Below are 19,782 nucleotides of genomic sequence, written 5' to 3' on the forward strand. Positions count from 1 at the left end.
CAGAAAATGAAGGTTGGGCTGCATGGCAGGAATTAAACGTAACAGCACCAGTAATTCCATGACACTGTTAAAATTGTCAGGCTAAAAATAATATATAATCTCCAATGGGGCATAGTTAATCTGCTTCTAATTTGGAAGATTAACAAATTGGTGATTCCAAATCTGTTTAAATGGTGTGGGATGTGTATAGTAATTTTAATTTAAAACCCAGCCTGTCTTCTATTATCTGCTGTGGTCTATCTTTATTCATGCAGTCCTTTTCCAGTATAAGCAAGCTAGGATTAAAGCTCCCAACTTAATGCTCTTCCTGAAAAGAATAACCTCAAATTCAACTTCTCCTGTGTGTCTTATAGCTCCTTATTTGATGTATGTCACGGTGGCATAGGAGATTGTCTGCAGTATATTGATTTATTATTTTCCTCTCCTGACATTCAGCAGAAGTGATTCCTGTGTTCCAGGAAGAGAGGGGAAAATCACGAGTGGTTCCAATTTGCTTCTGTTTCTTGGTGTCCCCCTGTGCAGAGGCCAAAGCTGTACAGGATGTGTCCACCTTGGGTATAGGGGTGGCGCCTGGGGGGACCTGCATGTGCTCTTCTGCCTTGTGTGTCCAAGAACTCTTACATTGCTGACATTATTGCGCTTTTCTTTCCGTTTAACTGAAGCTCCCTCTTCGCTCACCGTGCACCGAGGTGAGCAGCAGGCTCAGGCTCTCCTGCTCGGCGCACGGGAGCGTCTCCTGCTCTGTGTCCCAATAAGTGTGAGGAGCAAGTGCTGAGCTGCTACATGCGCTGCCCGTGTAGAGGTGGGCAACCATCTCCCTGTGCCGCGGAAGGGCCTTTCTGTGTGTTTAACTACACAGCGAGCGCGGAGCAAACCCGCGCTCTGAGCACTAGGCGAGCTGCTCCCAACGATGCCCCTCTCAGCAGTGATGCCAGCCCTGGTGTGGAGCGAGGCCCGGGGTGAGCGCCACGCGGCTGGGAAGGGGGCAGGATGTGCAGGACGGGATGCGGTCGCGTGGGATTGCACCACGTGGGCTGCCGTTAGAGCAGGAGAACCAGCATCCGCCTGGGAAGGGCGACACGAACGCGGCCAAATGCTTGTTCTGCTCGGGGCTCCGGCCTGCGCGCGTCGCTCTGCCCTTCCTCGTGCACAGATGTTGTAGCGGGTGCCCATGAGCGAAGCTCTTCTGGTGGGTCTGGGGACACGGGACGCCCCGCTCTCCCCTCGGGTCTGCCCGGTGCCACCCGGAGGTGCTGCCCTGGGTTCTGTGCCTGCCCTGGGTTCTGTGCCTGCCCTGGGTTCTGTGCCTGCCCTGGGTTCTGTGCCCGCAGCACCGCTTGCCGTGGGGCCGCGAGTCGAGCACAGCCGGCGCTCAGCCCCTCGCTGTCGGTTTAACCAAGCCTGCCCGTCCTGGGCACTGTGATTTAATATTCTTGCTCTCAACTTCATAAGCGGGCCTGATGTTTCCTTTGGTTCCCCACCAACTTCCGTTCTTCTTCCTTGCATCTGTCTTGCCTATCAGTGTGAAAGGCTTCTTCAGATGAGCACTTCAATGTAGAGAATGCTCTGTTCCATTGAAAACATGATAATCTACTTTTTCGCCCTATATGCATAGGTTAGGTTGTTTTGCATAAACCTCTTGGTTCTGCCAGGAGCTGTGGCAATGCTGTTGGCATTGCTAGTGAAACTTGCCCTCTCTCTGTGCAGATTATTCTAATGGCCCTTATATTATTTTTTTTTCTTTCCCTTGATAAAGCCTCCACAGACTAATTTTTCCAAGTCTCCAATATCTGTATGCAGATCCTGACAGTCAGGTTTTGGTCAGACATCGCTGCAGTCTCTGATCTTTTCCCACTCGCTGATAAACCATGTTTCCCAAAACTGGCAAGTTGTAATTACCAGCTCCAGGCTGCTGCGCTGTTAATTCTTGGACCACTTAACGTATCAAATTATTCCTTCCTGTGCTATTTATACACAAAGGGCTAAGTTACAGTAATGACATTAAAATTAAATTCTCCAAAACTAATAGGAGCCTCTTATTTATTATTTTGGCAGCCTGCATATCCAGGGAATTCTGTGCTGCTGAAGCTGAAGACTAATGGAGACGGGCCTCCTAGCACATTAATAATGGGTTGCTGCTAAATTTCCTAGTTAGCCTGTTTACCAGTTAAGACGGTCATGTGGCTGTAACTATTTCAGCTGTCTGCCGCTTCCTTGGAGGCTTAGTCTATGGTAAGCGTGATTAAAATCCTTTGTATTACTCAATGTAACGGAGCTGAATCGCTGCGAGGGATCTGCTGGAGGAGCTTAACAAAAGGCTTAATGTAGACGTGACTCCGCGGGCTGTGCTGCGTCTCCAGGCCCTCGGAAAGCTCCTTGCGGTGTCAGGGATGTGGCCCTGGCTGTGACGGGAGCTTCTGCGCAGCCCCAGCAGCACTGCGGGTTGGTTTGTGGCACGTTGGTCACAACGAGCACCCTTAGGGCAAGGGCTTGCGGCATCGCAGAGGTGCTGCAGCCTTTCCTGGTGGGGCTGCAGAGAGAGGCAGCACCTTCTGCTCCGCCTGATACAGCCCTTGAGAGGCTGTTTGCATCTCCCTGACCTAGTACTCGGGCTGGCTGTGCAAGGCGCTCTAGAAAGCAGTTTTGGGCATGGTAGGTCCTTGCAGACTATGCTGCAGGAGGGAAAGGCTTCAGCAAAACGGATATAAGGCACAAACAGCCCCTAGGCCCTTCTGCTGGATCGAAGGGCTAAAGAATAGAGAATAATGCTAAATATGGCAGGAAACCCCTAAATCTTAGTGCAAAGGAAGACGCGCGTCTTCCTCAGGAAAGCCTGGAGCTGTGCCAGGAGTCGATAGCATCCGCACGTGGCGCTCCGGCGGCCGGGACCGCGTGAACCACCTGGCCACCCTTCCTGTGTCCTGCGCTCGTCCCCTCGGCCACCCCCTGCGCTGTGTGGGGACACAGCGGACACCCCTTGCCATGGTGGCCACCCCTCACCACAGCGATGCCACCGGGAAAGCTCCTTTCCGCACCCACAATGAGCACGGGGCTCTTCCCTCCCCATGCCGGTACTAGCATGAATCATCTCTGAGCTTCTCCTGCTAAACCTCTGAGTTGGAAATTACTTGGCTGCTTCCTCTAGCACCTCTTATCCAAGTGAAATTAATTTTCTGTGAGTCAGCTGTTTTGTAGTTAGAAGTGCTCCTAAAATACCCACTGAGAGAGGACTACAGGAAGCCTTCAGCTCTCGCTGAGGAGGGACCCACTCCAACCACTCTTCACCTTCGTGGCCGGAGTGGGTCCCTCCCTCTGGAGCTCTCCAGCTGCGGATGGGACGAGGCTCCTGGTGGTTCCTGGGCTCGTGAGTGTCCGGCCGGAGGGAGGGCCTGTCCTGGAGCCGGTGGGTCCGTGCGTGGCAGTGCAGCGGGGCTGGCCCGTGTGCCGTGGAGGAGGCGCTCCCAGCCCTCACGGTTCTGGTGGTCCTGGCCTGGGGTCTGAGCATCTTCAGGGCTGGGGATCCCCCCACAGCTGGGGCCGCCCGCATCGCGCTTGGCAAAGCGGCCGCGTTTCAGGTTTTTGAAGCAGAAGCTGGGGATGCAGGGGAAGTTTGGGCCCGGCTTGGCCGCCCTGCACCCAGCTCCAGTGGGCTCCTCTATGCGTTGCGTGGGGGGAGAAGTGAAATGCTTTAAATCTGGCCCATGTGGCCGTGGGAGCTGCTTTCCTTTTAGCACCTGGCGCGTTGGCAGTGCCGCTCTTCGCAGGTATCCCCTGAGCTGCTTTGCTAAAGGGATTAACATGCAGCATGCTGGGCAGACCCTCTGCCCCTCACGCTGGGCGGATGCCGGTTTGTCCCTGCCGCTCCTTCTTGCTTCAGCAGACCCAGCCCTGCTTTGCCCAGCCCAGCGAAGGCTGCAGGGTTCGTTCAGCCTCGTGCCTTGCTGCAGCAGTTTGGGGTGGCAGCCGGCCCGCAGCGCTCCCTGCTCTGTCCCCAGCCCGGCGCTGACGAGCGTCCTTCCCCTGCCCTCCGGTTGCCCTGCTCCAGCAGGGAGAGGAGCCGGGCGCTCCTCCTCACGCTTAGCTCCTTGGCTTTCTGGAAAGGGAAGTGAAGTCGCTGTTTTCTCCTCGATTTCGTGATGGGGGTGGCTGAGTTGAAGCTCTGCCTCACGAGTCCTGGCTCCTGGTACTGTTGGTGGGAGCTCGGGGCAGGCTGCTCTCCCAAGCCTCTCCGTAGGACCCGGCTGCTCCAGGGCAGCCGTGCAGGCTGCGGAGTTAACGCGGGAGCCGCCGGCGAGCTCCGTGCTCGCCCTGCGGCAGCGCGGAGCTGCTCCTCCGCTGTCCCGCACCTCCTGTTCCAACCCACAAGTATGTGCCAGCCCCATGGCTTATTCACCACTAAACCCTAAATAACTCGTTTCCTCTAGTGCTTTCCTTTTTAAAGGGACTCTCATTTCCCTAAATCTCGCCTTGCAGTCGAGGCTGGCACAAGCCCAGTCCACGGGCCGGGCACCTCCTGTGAGCTCGGCAGGGTCTCGGGCCGCGCGCGAGGCTGCGTGTGCAGAGTCTGTAACGATGTTAAGGTGGTGGTGCCTTAAAGTGTCCTTGGCGGTTGTCCCTCGGGGTCTGCTAGGGTGAAGTCCCCTTCTTTCTGCCCCAGCACAGGCCTTGCTGTGCGTGCCTATAGGCGCTGCAGGAGCTTCTTGCCAAAAAACCGCACAAAAGCACGTGTTTACTCTGTAGTGGTCATGAAACCATCCAATAATGAGTCCTTGTTACATAGGTACTCCCAGAATAAGGCAGATGAATGAAGTGAATTTAGGTAGAGCTTTGGGCACAGCAGCTCCTGCTTATTGCTGTGCTGTTGTAATAAATTACTTGAATAAAGCCTACTGGGCTGGGAAAGCTGCTTCAGCTGAAAAATTTGGGGCAAATTAATCCTTGTGGATGACTCTGCATTTGCATTACACGCTCCTATGACTGCTGCTGCTGTCACTGCCACAAGATGAGTGGGAGGAGGTGGACTGGAAATATACATTTAAACTGGCATTTGAAGCAATTTAGTTGCCAAGCACTTATTGTGCCTTGTTTCAATATTCTTGCACAGTTCAACACCTTGAGCTGCTCAAGCTCTCTGTCATCAAGATGTGCCTTCAGCCAGCCTGCATGGAGCCCTGGCTCCGGGCTCTGGAATGACAAGCTGTAGGTGAAATGATGGAAGTAGTTATTAATCTTCTGTGTTATCTGGGCTTGAGGATAGCAGTTTTGAATTGCTTGATGTTGGTGGTTTGTTCATCTGGATGTTGATGCTGAAAGAGCAGAACAGGCACAAGGAAAAATATTCTTGCATGGTGCACTGAAAAATCTATTAGGTGATTCCTGAACGCAGCTCTAAGACCTGCTCTGCATGGGCATGACTAATGACTCCTGCGCTTATGTGCCCCTTCAAATATTTGCTTAAGGTGGGGGGGTGGAAAAGCTGTGATTGGGAAATGCAACTCGACAACCTTTCCAGACATTGACTTGAATTCTGTTGTATAAAAGGAAATAAAACTGGACTCTGTTTGTCAAGTAGGTAGTGCTTATGCAACGACCTTGCTCTGTGATACTGGTACAATGTCCAGGATGCCCTATCTAATCTGGGCTTGTGATGACTTCAACAGTGAGTTTTAGCTCCCTGGCACCGGCAACCACCATGTCAGGCTATTACAGGTTTGTGATATGCCTGGTATGGGGAACCAGCAACAAACTATTGATTTCCCAAGCTGGAGGGCATTTCCTCAGTTACTGCTCTCCCACACAGAGGGTCTCTGTCCATCCCTTGTCTTTTCAGCCTGCCTGGCGTCTTTCTTGTAGCCCGTTTTGATTTTGGTTTACTTATCAGTATTGGATTAGCCTTCTAGCCTTTCTTCCCTTCTTTTCCAACTTCAACTCTTCATTGCATCTGATATTTGAGTCCAATGAGGACAGAGTTACGGCGGAGCCTGGCACAAAAGGGGGTAGAGGCGGCCGTGTGCTGGGGCCGCGGGTGAGTGTCCCGCACAGGGACGGGGCTGCTGATGTCGCCGGGGTTGTGTTCAGCCTTGTTTGCGTTGGGGCTGCTCCTGGCGAGCACCGAATGTCGGCTTAGCTGAAACTAGAGCAGGTGGAGTCAGAGCAGTGACATGATGTAGCGGTCGATGGAAAATGTGCGATAGTGAGAAAAACGGCCAGGGTCACTGACCAGAAGGGCTGTGCCTTGAGGGTGACTCGGGCAAAATGCTCCCTGTGGCCTGGCTGGAGTGGGAAGGGGTTTTGCTGGAAGCACAAGCAAGGAGGCTATTGCTTAAAGGCTGCCTTTACCCTCTCTCCCCTCCTGCTGAACATACCCAATGGCTCTTGATTGCCAAGGTGGCCATGCAGGGGACAGCACACAGGCTGTCATTGCGGTCTGGTCCACGTTGGCTGGCACAAAATAAATGTTTCATCAGTATTGCCAGCGCATGAGAACACGGACAGGCAAAGCGGGTGATCTGGGTAAGTGTTAGAGCTCCTTAGGTTCAGAGTTGTGAAAACACAGTGCGACTTTTCCCCCAGAAGAGAGTTTAACCAGAGGAAGCGCCAGAATCCTCGGGGCTGAGGTGTTTGAATGTCAGGGGACAGCTTGAAAGGCAAAGCTGGGCAAGGCTGGAAGGCCCTCGCTTTAACCACTGAGCTAGCCAAACAGTGACTCGTGTTGATCTAAGGAGAGGTCAAAGATTGTGAAAACGAAGTTGTTCTTATCTCAGGTGATGCTTCCCTGTGGTCTGGGAAGGGATTTTCTCATCCAGTTGTGTGATTGAGTTTATTCATCTAATGATACCATCTAATTAGACGTTGGTGCTTGCGCAGCAAGAGGTAGTGCTGTTTAACCTCTCATGCTGAATTACAGCTGTTAGCAACAGCCATATGCGTTCCTCTTGTTAATCGGACAGGTTTCAAATCATGTCTCATGCCCACACTTGAAAAGTCCTGCGCCTTTGCTAGCTTTTATCAGGTAACCTCAGCACATGCAACCCAGGAATCCTCATGGCAGGAGGAAGCCAAAAGGAAGCCGAGTGCTGGGAAGGATTCCAGAAGACTCATATTTCTCTTTTGTATTTCTTTCCCATAAGAGCGGATGCTCATTGAAATACTTATTTTCTGTTTCCTTGCAGTGAACACCTACCTCTTCATGATGCAAGCCCAAGGCATCATGATCCGGGAGAACATGAGGACGATAGGAGCTCAGGTCTACGAGCAGGTGGTCCGCAGTGCCTATGCCAAGAGGAACAGCAGTGTGAATGACTCAGGTGTGCCTTTCATAATTGCCACTTTAATCAACGTTTCCCTTTTCCCTGGAAACTTCATGTTGACTTGAACCATGCTCCTTTAAAGGAATTAATTTTTGTTTGTAAATGGGGGATGTGAGCACTAATTGATTTTCTCTATTTATTATTATTTATTCAAATCCTTTTAACTTGTATAAAGGGTAGAAATCTTGAAAGGTCTCAAATGACTGGATATTGAGCCAAAAGTTTGCTTTTGAGGAATTCAGCCTGTTAGCTCCATCCCTATCTGAGGATAAAGACTTTAAAAAACAATTGTGCAAGGGTCTGGCTTTACATTTTAAAGTGCTCTCACACACTCATGCACGCAACTATAACTTCACTTCCACGGAAGAGCCTCCTCTCATAAGCTCCGCAATTTCCTTGCGAGGCTGAACCGAAATGTCTTGGCTGGAGCTCTGCCACAAGCAATATATTGAACCCCGGCTGGAAGGAAGGGATCAGAGTAACAGGCTCTGACTCCTGACTATTTTCCATGCTACAATGCTAGGAAAAGGTTTACTGGCTTAGCTGCATGGTAAGTTTTGGTGTAAACAGGGTATGCGGAAGCATAAATGTGTATGTTTGCATATAAAAGTGCAAGGTATTTCCTTGCGAGGGAGGGCAGGGCAAGCAGGTGTCAAGTTGAGGCACTGTTTGCTTGTGTTTACATGTAACTAGTGAGTCAGGAGCACCACTGGGCTTTGGTGATGCTAGTGATCCTCAACTGAGCTCTGCGCTTGAGGAGGAACCAGAACAGGTTTTGTCAGTGAAAAGGCAGAAGTTTTTCTGCAATAAAAGAAATACAATATCCCTTCTGCTCGATCTCCCCTCTGGAAAAGTGTCCGTTCCTGGAGCACTGAGTAGATGGTACGGCCATTTTCCCAGTTGAGCTGCACTTTGAGTAGGAAAGGTGAAGAAAGGGTGAATTTCCAAACTTTGCAAGTAAGTTACACCCTTCTCGGTCTTCTCCTCTAGTGCTGAAGTCAGCCAGAGCTACCAGTTTTATCTGTTTTAAGGCTGGAAACATCAGCTAAAGGAGACCAGAGGATGTAGCTAGCGGTGAGGGCTGAAGAGGAGGCAGGTCAGCTCCTCTGCTGCTGCTGCTCGAGGTGAGCAAAGCCCCAGGGACCCTCTGAGCCCTGCCGGGCAGCTCTGCCCTCCGCAGAGCTCTGCAAATCTCTCCTGGGTGCAGTGGACAGGGAAATAGTTACCACATTAGCAGCTCTGATACTGTTATTACTGCTACTGAAATAAATGGCTTTGCTCATGCCTCGGATCCATTTCAGTTCTGCAAACTCAGATTTGTACTCACTTCTGTCTGGAAAGCTTGGAGCAGTAAGAACAGTTTTAATGGGCACAAGTCCTGTGTGACATCCTTGTGTGACCTCCCTGGTAAGAGGGCCAAGGAGCACGATGCTGGTCATGACTTTGGGAAGGCATCCTGGTTTTCTAGAGCTTCTTTGCTCAAAAAGCAACCTTCTTGCTGCCTCCTGGAGGTGACAAATGAGGCAATATGCAGCTCCTCAGACACTTCTTGCCTCGTCAGACCCAGTTGTTAGCTGGGTCCCTGCTCCAGGCTGGATGCAGCACCTGGGAAACAGGATGCTGCTAAAGCTTCCTGAGCAGCAGCCTCTCCTAAATGTCACGTCTGTCCCCTAGATGTGGCCTAAACAGAGTGGCTCGTGTCACAACGCTGTCCTGCACATGTGGCTCCCTGGCCTTGATTCCTAGGCAAAATGAGAAATGATGCCCAGTGCTGACTGACGAGGTGCTGCTGGTCTGCTACAGTGTGTTTCTACATTTTATTTTATGCCCTTAGCTTTTTCTATAAACTACTACTTTCTTTTAATAACTTTTAAAGTGTTTGATAATGGATGCAATAAGCGATTTTCTCTTCTGAGTGAAGAGGTGTCTCTTTTGTGCTTTAGCAAGCAAAAAGGACAGCACTTACGCATAAAGGTGGAACTGAGGTTTTCTCTGTGTTGTCAGCACATGATAGAGGGCTGAGCAAGTATCAAGAGCTGTATCCTGGTGATTGGAGTTTAATGGGGATCTGGTTCTTGGAATTTAGTTGTAGCTAGCATCCAAGATAACAGCTATTGTATTTGGAAAGCCCTGCGATTCTGTTTGCAAGTCTGTCTTGAGTCTGGCTGAGGAGCTTGGGTGCTGCTCAGTCTAGCAGATTAAAGGTGCTAATGATATGATGCCATGTGCAAGCAACAGAGAGCAAGCTGCAATATCAGGCTTGGTGATGAGTTGTCTTAGTTGATATAAATGAAAGATTTTTGACCTTGCAGGTCAAGAAAACCTTCCCTGCTTTGTTTTAAAATGTTTAAATTATTCCTTCTCTCCCTCGCCCCCCACCTTGAGATAGCATAAAGGCTGTAGTAAAAGAGAATAAAAAAAGGAAAAAAGTCACACTCTAGAGCTATGAAGATCACAGTATGTTTATGCAATTACTGAAATGTGCATATCTTAAAGTAAATCTGATATAGATTCTTAGCTCTTAAGGTTAGCTGATACACTCTTTTCACTACACTGTAAACTGCTCTCGGTGTAAAATACGTGAGACTTCCTTTGTATTGATATCTTTTGAACCTAAGTATATGCTTTAGTTATTTGAAAGGCTGTAACTGCTGTGTTTAAAAAGTGCATTTTACAGGGTTTAGTAAAATAATGTAAAGTGCTGCCTGCCTGCTCCCAGTGTGCCATGTGCCCCAGGTCACCTGCAGCCGTGGCTCAGCTCTTAGATGGCTCTGGGGAGGGGGAAACACGAAACCAGCTTCGTCTGTTGCTGCCTGAATAACAGCTGGTTTGTAGTGTGGTTATGAGAAACCCATATGGCTTTTGCTTTGGGTCAGTCTAGTGAATGTTGTTCTGCTCACAGGTGCTTGTATTAAATGCCCTTTAAGGGTAAGGGGGCTGGGAAGGATCTGGCGAGCTCGACCTCGTGGGTCAGGAGCACAAGGGAGCTGGTCTGTGTCAGGCTTCTGCTATGCCTCTTTTGGGACTCCTTTGGGAATGATGTGTGCTCAGGTCGAGGCTCCTGTCCTTGGTGCCCTGGGATCCAACAGCAAACCCTCCGTGAGGGTTTTGTTCCTCTCAGAGAGCAGAGATGCAGCATCCTCAGCAGTAGCTGATGCACTGCTCCATCAGGCAGACTTTTCTAGCTCTAACCTGAAGGGTGGGACAGTCTAAACATGCAAAACTGGTGCATTTGGGTGGTGTCGAAAGCAGAAGTTTTGTAGTTTTGTGGTTACCCCAAAACTTCCTTAAATGTCCAGAGGTGTAGCGTGTTACCAGAAGGTAAAAGGAATTGAAAGGATGAGGGCTGTGAGGAAAGGAGCTCATGGGTGCCACTGACCTGCTGGTGGGACCTCCTGGCCCGTGGTGGTGCGGTACGGTGCCAACCAGGTGAACGGCCGTGTGATGTAGCGGGGTGGTTTTTGCTGGTCCTTTGAAGAGGCTCGCGAGCAGCAGGACTGCGCTGTGCTGAGCAGGCCGCGCCCCCGACGTCCTGGCGCGCGTGCCAGGGGACTGTCCTCCTGCAAGCCTGGGTTAGGACAGGAGCCGCTTGAGGAGCACTTCCCCTTTCGTCTCTGCTGCAGCCCTTGGGGGACAAAGTGTTAAATAACTTTATAACTTTCCAAGGGCCACGTGCTCCTTCCGTTTGATCAATTCGCTCGAGGTGAAGCTCCGAGTCCCTGTGGGATGAGGAAAGAGGCCGGCTCTGCGGCAGGGCCCGCTCTGGAGCCCACAGGGCTTCCCCTCACGTCCCAGGGCCCTTTGAGGGTGCAGGGGGAAGCCCAGTCAGGCGGTGGCTGAGACAAGGACCTGCTCTGCATGGGGATGCCCGGGTGGCTTTGGGGACGGGGCTGTGTGGGCAGTGACGTGGGGAGGTGGCTGGAGAGAATAAAGACCTGTGCTTCAAGTAGACTCTTTTCTCTTTTTTTTTTTCCTATTTTTTCCCCACCCTAGATTATCCTCTTGATTTGAATCACAACGAAACCTTTCTGCAAGCCACAACTTTTCTTCCTGAAGACTTTACCTACTTCCCAAACCATACATGTCCCGAGAGGCTCCCTTCTATGAGTGAGTAGCTCCGTGCCCCGTCTCCGACATCGCAGCCCTCGTCCTGGCTCGTGTCCAGCCCCCGTCCTAGCTGGGGCCCCTTCAGCACCGGCACGGCTTTTGCATGCCGGGTTTTGGGAGGCCGGTGTCCGAGCCTGGAGCATCCCCTGCGAGGGGGCCAGAATTTCTGCTGTAGCTGCAGCCCTGACACCCCCTCTACTTGCTCCTGCATGTTTCTGGGCTGTGTATTCTGGCATCCTTCCCCTCCTGCCGTGTTGTGTTTCACTTTCTTCTCTTTAGCACCTGTGCGAAGGCAGGAGCGGGGAAATGAATGGATGGGCTGTTCTGCAGCCGCGCTTTTCCTCTGGGAAATCACTGTTTACCAGATCGCCCAAATTAATCCCTTCTATGTCTGAGGCACTTCTCCTTTCTGGGGCAAGAGCCTGTCGCTTGGCAAATGCGAACAAAGGAGGAATTGTGTCCCATGAGTCGGTGGAAATGCCTGGCCAGCCCCTTCCCATGGCCAGTGCTGAGCTGGCAGGCGGTGGAGCGGTTGCTACTTCATCCCTCGGGCTGGTTGGGCCAGTCCCAGCCCTGGTGCTGTCGAGTGCAAGGAACTGCTGAGCCCTCCTGAGTGAAGCTGGGCCTGGATTCCTCTTGGCTGCGGCAGGTCCGGCGGGCTGCAGGGTTTGCAGTGTGGAGAGCCTCATCCGGCAAGGAGCAGAGCGGAGCGGGCAAGCTGAGCCGTGCCACGGGTATTCCCTGTCAGCCTTGGTGCCTGGGGAAAGACCAGCCCGTGTTCGGCCCTAGCACTTGGTGCTCTGCCCAACTTCACTCCTGGTTGCATCGAGTGGGGTAGGCGCCGAGCGGCACCTCTGTGCGTTCGGATGGGAGCTCTCACCTCTGCGTCTTTTCTGCTGCCTCTGCAGAGGGCCCCATCGATGTAAATATGAGCGAGATCACCATGGAAGATATCCACCAGTTCTTCTCCAAAGACCCCTCTATCAAGCTGGGAGGCCACTGGAAGCCGAGCGACTGCCTGCCGCGCTGGAAGGTAATTGGGGGATTGGGTACCACTGCCGGGCGCAGCAGGAGGGTTGCGGCTGGTGGCAGGAGACCTTAGTGGGGAGCTCCAGCATTTCCAGCCTTGATGAGCTGCAGCTCCAGGCAAATGAACACATTGCTGCCCGCAACGCAGCACAGCAGAGCCTGGAGAAGCAGAGCAGTGAGATGGAGGCTGCGATGGTGACGCCTGAGTCACCCTGGCTTTCTGCAAGGACTGCTGAGGAGGCGGGCAGGGAATTTGACCGTCTGGCTCCCGGCCACGAGCCTCCAGCTTGCCCAGTTCTCTGCTCTGGGGACACCTGGCCCAGAGATGGAGGTGGCATCACTGGGGATTCCTGTCTGGAGGGTGGTGGCCTCTGGGCATGTTGGTACCAGGACCTGGCCTTGCTCTTATGTTGGTGGGTAGAACTGAGTACGGCGACTCTTAGTCTTGCTGAAGGCCAGGATTACATTTAATCTCTCTTAAGCAGCTGTTTCCCAAAAGGTGGTACTGAAGCTTCCAAGCAGCAGTGACGGGGGGGTTGGAGGGGTCTGTGGGCTGCCGTGAGCACTGTGTCCTGGTGTGGTGATGGGCGTGCTTTCCCCATCAGGTGGCCATCCTAATTCCATTCCGCAACCGCTACGAGCACCTTCCCGTCCTCTTCAGACACCTGATTCCAATGCTGCAGCGGCAACGTTTACAATTCGCATTTTACGTCGTTGAGCAGGTAGGTCGGCCCGTGTGGGGGCTTCCCAGCTGGTTTGTTGGGAGGGTCGGCCACGCGCGTATGGAGCGTTCGACGACGGGAACACGAGCCCGGACACCGACGTGCAGCTCATCGTGCCTCACCTGCGAGCACACGGAGCTGCAGGGTTAGAGGGCTGCGTATGATCGCTCCTGAGGTCTTGTTGGGGAGCTGAAATCATCCCCCTCGGTACCAGAGTGGTGCAGTTGAGAAATTAGAGCCTGTCTTTCATCTAAAAAAAAAAAGATCTAGATTTTCTTAAACTCTGTTTTGGAGGAGACATTGGAATTTTTTTTTGAACAAGATCCCTGTTAACATGCCACCAAACTTAGATCTCCTTGTCCTTTTGGACAGTGTCAGACAAAGAGATAGTGCAAAGTGGGGGTTTGTGTGTGTGGTTTATTTGTTTTCTGGGTGGAGTATCTGAGTAAAACACTTCAACATCCTTTTTCTTGCAGTTGTACGCTAGATTAAATATTTAAGTCTTATTTAAGTCTTGGAATAAGGAACTAGTGACATTAACCCAAACCACTACATCTTTTTCTGTTGAGCAATGGAACTGGGAGTCAATGGCACGTCAGATTCTCAGTCTTATTTAGAAAACAGCACAGGCAAAGCAGGTGCACTCGTATCGGGCTCCCCTTGAGAAGAAATTCTGTCTCTCCTAGGCTGGTAACCAACCCTTTAACCGTGCCATGCTCTTCAACGTTGGCTTTCGGGAAGCAATGAAGGACCTGGACTGGGATTGTCTCATCTTTCACGATGTGGACCACATACCAGAAAACGACCGTAACTATTACGGATGTGGACAGATGCCAAGACACTTTGCAGCCAAGCTGGATAAGTACATGTATCTGTAAGCACCAGTGCCTCTATGCTATAGGAAGAGATAAGAAGCCAGTGTTAGACGTACACTTTTTCCAAAGGGACAGAAAATCAATTTTGGGTTCTTTCCCAAGCTTTGCGCAAAATAAATGCAGAAGAGAAATACAAGAAAACATTCTCATGGGTTTTACTCACTGCAATTGGGGGAAGCGCTGCTCTGGAAAACTTGGAATTGGCAATCGGATGAGCCTGGACCGGCTGCAACGGCCGTTTCCCTGTGCCCTCCACTGACCTCTTCTCTCCCACACAGGCTCCCGTACAATGAGTTCTTTGGTGGAGTGAGCGGCCTGACCGTAGAGCAATTCCAGAAGATCAATGGCTTCCCCAACGCGTTCTGGGGCTGGGGCGGAGAGGACGATGACCTCTGGAACAGGTAGCGCCGCGGCTCGCGCTGTGTCCCGAGGTGGGGTGACGGGCATGCAGGTGCCAAGTCTTTCTTGTCCATTGACCTTACATTGAAATTATATCGGGGAAGGTTGTATATGCTATAAAGAGAATTATTTTCATCTCCTCCAGCCAGTGCTGGCCTGGGCTGTACCCTGTTTGCTGGCCTGTTTAAGTGATTTGGTGGGAAATGCATTTGAGTGGGTGGCATTCCAGCCTGCTCAAGCAATAGACTGGATGCCGACAGGGAAATGCTGGTTGTGAAATTACTGGCCTCGTGTGCAATATCCCATGATGATGATGTCAAACTAATCCCTGGGGGAACTCCTGAAACCTTAAGGTGCTGAGTGCAACGTAACTTGCCTGGAGCTTAGATTGGTGTGGGGGGGATTTGCATAGTTTATCTGCTTGATGGAAAGACAAAGTTACTGCAGGAACTGTAAGAGCACTAATTGCACAGTCTGGACAAACACTGAAGGCAGAGCAAATGCAACAGTTATTTTTTTTCCTCTCCCTTTTCTTTCTTTTCTTTTTATCTCTCCCCTTTTTAACACAGAGTGCAGTATGCAGGCTATACAGTGACTCGACCAGAAGGAGACACAGGGAAATACAAATCGATTCCTCACCATCATCGGGGTGAAGTGCAGTTCCTAGGAAGGCAAGTGAAACTTTAAAGGGCTTTGGGATTCTCTCTCTCTCTCAAAAAAAAAAATCTGAACCATGTTCAAGGTTTCCTGCAGCTGTCTAAGGGCAATTACAGCCTTAACTTGTGTTGTGAAGGAAGCTGCTGCTGTAGGAGGATAAGAGAGCCAGGACGCCTAGATTCCTCTGGCACATTTAGTGCCCTCCAGCCCTGGACAAGGGGTCCTTCCTTTGTGATTGTAGCTTCCTGAATGTCATTCAAGAGCCTGTGTTGTTGGCCGTGCGACGTGGCTTAACAGGCTTGGGACATCCCCCGTATCTGGAGGAGGCTGGTTCTAAAGGATAGATTCAAATGAATAGACCAAATGGATATATCAAAGCACCTTCTGTGTGGGTTTTTTTTTTTTTGTGTGTGTGTGTGTTTTTCTAGAAGATTCTGATCCAGATGTTTCAGGAAATGTTGCTTAGCTTGCAGAAGGCAGGCACTCTCCTGGTGTAGCGTTGCTAAAGCATCGGGTGTCTCTGGAAGTACTGAGTCAAATAGAAACAGAATTTGCATTACAAGTTCTGTTGCAGCAGAAGCAACTTCTCCCTGCTCCATCATTCTTCACTAGTGGGAAATAGCCCTTGTTTTGAGTTGGAGGGTGCTGCTTATGCTGCTTTTGTCCTGTATTGGAGTGTGTGGCGGGGAGCTGGTGAGCAGCTCCTGGCACGCGGAACACCGAGACGGAGCAACTCCAGTCGTGATGCTGCCTCTTCACCCCAAGCTGGGGTTAATATGCAGAGCCCTTAAGTTCAGAACTTTTCCTCTTGTTGAGACTACAGACATCTGACAGGAGGAATAACTGTCCCTGAACACTGGAGCTCAAGCACTGGGCAAACACTTTGTCTTTTTTTCCTCAGAAAGCTAAATTCTCCCTGGTGCTTTCTAGGAGGGCTCTGGTTCCCTCAACCATGAGCCAGAACTATTTCTGAAAGTTAAATGGTTCAGTGAACGGCCGAGTGCAGTGAAGGGCCTTGGTGGAATTTGAGTCCTCCAAAAACTGTGCAACAGAAAAACAGAGAAGTATCTTTTTGTCTTTTCCTTTTTTTTTTTTTTTTTTTTTTTTTTGTTTAAACAACTGCAGGAATTAGCACTCATAGGTCACGAGCTGCTGCATAGTGCAAGCTTTGTTCTGAGCGGGGGCTCCTGTCTGCTGCTGGCATGAGAAGGGACGGCAAGGAGGGTTTACTTTGCAAAGACTCTTTGAACTAGCTGCAAATTCAGAGGAGAAATGAACTTTTGTGCTGATCTTCAGTCTTTTCCTATAGTGGATTACTTCTTTGGGGAGTTTCCATTTAAGGTTATACACATGCATTGGCCCTATTTTTCATTCTTATGTTGGACAGTACAGCTGGCAAGAGGTAGTTCTTGTTTCACTCTTGCGAAGATGAAGGAAGCCTGTGTGTGTGTTTTTTAAATAAAAGCCACATTCAGTCAAATCCCTGAAAGGCTGGAGGTGCGGTAGGACGGGCTCTTCCTTCAGGATGTTGCCGGGCCCTGGGCACGGGGCAGTGAAGCCAAGGGCTTCCTAGCCCGTGGCTCCTCGTGCTCGCAGCGAGGAAGGAGGCAGCATCTCTTCAAACACCACGAAGCCCCTTGAACTGACGCTTCCCAGCTGCCTCCCGGCCGCAGCCACGAGCCGGGTTTAGGGAGCAGCTTAGCCCTGGATCAGCGGTAGGGAGAGACCCGCGGCGAAGCGGCCGCTGGCGCGATGTGGAGCGGAGCTTGACGCCCTCGCTCCGAGCGCTCCGTCCCCTCCGCCGCTGCAGGGCCCGTCCAGCCCGGCTGCTGCCATGGGCGGTTGCAGGGGGATTTTTCACTCCTTCCAGCTTGCAGCGCTGGCAGCCGCTTTGCTCCCAGCTCTCCATACGCCCAGCACCATCACAGCTCTCCCGGCCCTGCATCCTGCCAATCGCTTTCCATCTTCACTGGAAAAACTGTTTCCTGCCAATGTCCTGTGACCTCTTCGAAGTCAGTGTTGCTGCTTCCTTATTCTGCTTGACCCAAATCCTCCTCTTCCCTGTGCCCTGTGTGTTCCTGGTGTTCTTGCCGTCTCCCAGCCCCGTGGGGGTCCCAATCCCGGTGCTCAGCATGGCTGGGCTGCACTGCAGCTCATCCGCAGCCCTGGCCTCCTGAGGGGCTTCTGCCTGTTTTCCCCCTCCTGCCTCAGGTCTTGTGTCTTGTCGTGCTGCGCCCAAATTTGATCAAGGCCCTTGTGCATCAGCAGCAGTTTCCTTCCCCAAAATAAGATTGTTTTAGTTTTACTTCCTTATCCCCTCTCACTTGCAGGCAGTCCACGCTTGGGTGGACCACCCAGTTTCCTCAGAAATGACCACATCACCTTTTAGCTTCTGCTCATCTCCTGCCGGAGGGGCTCGCTGGCCAGGGAGCGCTCTTGGTTTTGGGGAAACAGTTGTTGATTTTGCTCCCTGACACTTGATGGGCTGCAACTTTCTAAAGCATTTGGGGTGTTTACGTGGGACGAGTAGGTAAAAGATGGCAGGCAGCTTTAACAAGGGCTCAGACACTTTGGTTTGTGGCTTTGGATGGAGGTCAGCTCTTGTAAGGGTGTTTCTGTAGCTGTGCGCAGCTCTGCGTGGTGCAAGGAAGTGAATCTGCTGGTCTCTTGCTCTCTCCAAACAGGTACGCCTTGCTGAGGAAGTCGAAAGAAAGGCAAGCCCTAGACGGCCTCAATAACTTGAACTACTTTCCAAACGTCACGTATGACGCGTTGTATAAGAACATCACTGTTAACCTGACACCGGAGCTGGCTCTGGTGAGCGAATATTAAGAGGAGAAAATAACTTTGCTCTGCCCTTCACCAAGAAAGCACCGTGTTAGACTTTCTTTTTTAAGGGTTATCAAGGACAAGAAATACTTTGGCTAATGAAGGATCACAGTATTTTGGAGAATAAGGCTGAAAGTGCACGCACAAATTGTCCTTGCTGTACCAATCCAACCCAATCCTCGTGCAGCGAGCTCAGCAGTCTTTTTCCTTTTCCGCCACTCGCTTTCCGGGTTTCAGGACAACGATTTGAACTGCTGCTCTCGTCTCACATTCCACCTCCAGCATCTCCAGCGCCGGGGCTCGACGCAGACCCGCGTCCCTCCCCGCGAGCCGGCTCGGCCGAGTGACTCTGGCTTCCCGACTCGGATGGTCGGAAGCAATTCAGTCAGCAGCTGCCCCAGTTGGGAGATCAAACAAGACTTCTGATACCGTTCTACGTTCGTGCGGTTTTTTAAATGACCTGCTTGAAGTATATACAACAGAATCGCTTCTTAAAGAAGTGTAAGTGTAAATATGCTGTGTAAATTGCCCCTTTTTATTTTCTTCTATGGTTCAGATCCAAGCTAGAGGTTTACATAAGGTCACTCATTTTAGTCCTGGATTCTGTAAGCACTTGTGTGTGCATCACTGTACTTGTGCAAGTTGTTCCCTTTTCAGCCAGTGAGACTGCTTGCATGATTTAAGCTATGCATATGCATAAATGTTCGTGGAACAGGGCCCTAAACTTTAAAATGTAGCGGTTGATAAATGCAGCCATGTCATCACTCATTGCAGGAATCATGTGGGTGGCGCTTTCCAGGGAGTGGGAGGAAATGGGAATACTCAGCGGGGTGGGGGGAAATCCCATTTCTGTCACTTCTGTTGCATAATGTGTAAACTAGTGTGAAAGCCATAGGGGATGGAATCCGCTGCCCGTTGCTGTGCGTGCCCCTGGGCTGGCAAGCACCAGCTTGGCAGAGTGCTCGAGTTCCCAGGCACCAACCCCGGGCACCCGCGCGGCCCTCGGGATGGGGCAGCGGCTGCTCTTCACGGGATCTGCCCCCGTTGGGAATTCTGCAGTGATTCCTCTACGGTAACATTACAGTTTGGGGTTTTGTTTTATGGAATAGTATTTTGTATTTATTGTGTAAATTTAACAGTACACTGAACTAATGTAAATTAGAACTAGGTAGGACACTTGGCTATCAGCCTTAACCACCTGAAAGCACTTGCACAAGTGCAGCGAGTGGGGTCCACAGATTAGTAATAGTGAGAAAAATGAAGGACATATAGATTAAGTTCCTGAAAACATGAGTACCAAGAACTCAAGGTTTTGGTTCAACATCCCATCCCATCATCTAAATTTGAAATTCTCCTCCCACTTTTCCCTTCCTCTTCCTTTTTTGCAGCTGATTTGAGATTTTTGCGTTGTACCTTTATAAAGTTCCCCCCACCCCATCCTTCTTTGAAATTGAGTCCATTAGTTACACAGCATGTACACAGTCATTTTTACTGGACCTCTCTGATTTAAAAATAATACCTTGGGGGTTACGTTTTAATTATGTATTTATACATAACAATTGTGAGTATTTGACCTCAGAAGTACTTTAACTTTCTTTTTTTATTGCATTGTTTGCCTTCAGTTTCCTTAACTTTTCATGGTTTACATTGGTTTTCTTGGTTCCGTGGACGTATGATCCCCATACACATCTGTTGTGGGTGTGACTGCCCAGGGCATTCCTAAAGCATATCAAGAAAATGTTAGTTTAGAAAACATGGAGTTTCTTGTTGTGTGGATCTTATCAGGCAGTATGAGAGGACAGTGAGCCTGCCCTTGAAAAGCACTGATAAGCCTGTGATTTAGGTTTAAAGTCT

General features: G+C 50.8%; 1 protein-coding gene across 1 annotated transcript in view; it reads left to right on the forward strand.

Annotated features, from left to right (window-relative positions):
• B4GALT5 (beta-1,4-galactosyltransferase 5) overlaps positions 1-18,604 on the forward strand; it is a 34,442-nt gene extending 15,838 nt beyond the window's left edge. Inside the window, exons 2-9 of the mRNA XM_088528583.1 lie at positions 7,173-7,307; positions 11,304-11,417; positions 12,326-12,450; positions 13,052-13,168; positions 13,855-14,042; positions 14,322-14,444; positions 15,012-15,113; positions 17,784-18,604. Of these exons, the coding sequence (XP_088384709.1) occupies positions 7,190-7,307; positions 11,304-11,417; positions 12,326-12,450; positions 13,052-13,168; positions 13,855-14,042; positions 14,322-14,444; positions 15,012-15,113; positions 17,784-17,931 (1,035 nt within the window). The 5' untranslated portion in view covers positions 7,173-7,189 and the 3' untranslated portion in view covers positions 17,932-18,604. The remainder of the gene's footprint in view (positions 1-7,172; positions 7,308-11,303; positions 11,418-12,325; positions 12,451-13,051; positions 13,169-13,854; positions 14,043-14,321; positions 14,445-15,011; positions 15,114-17,783) is intronic.
• Positions 18,605-19,782: the final 1,178 nt, after the last annotated feature.

The sequence above is a fragment of the Tinamus guttatus genome, unplaced genomic scaffold (assembly GCF_059628265.1).
Source record: "Tinamus guttatus ecotype Peru unplaced genomic scaffold, ASM5962826v1 Tinamus_guttatus_pri_ptg000027l, whole genome shotgun sequence".
Taxonomy (NCBI): Eukaryota; Metazoa; Chordata; class Aves; order Tinamiformes; family Tinamidae; genus Tinamus; species Tinamus guttatus.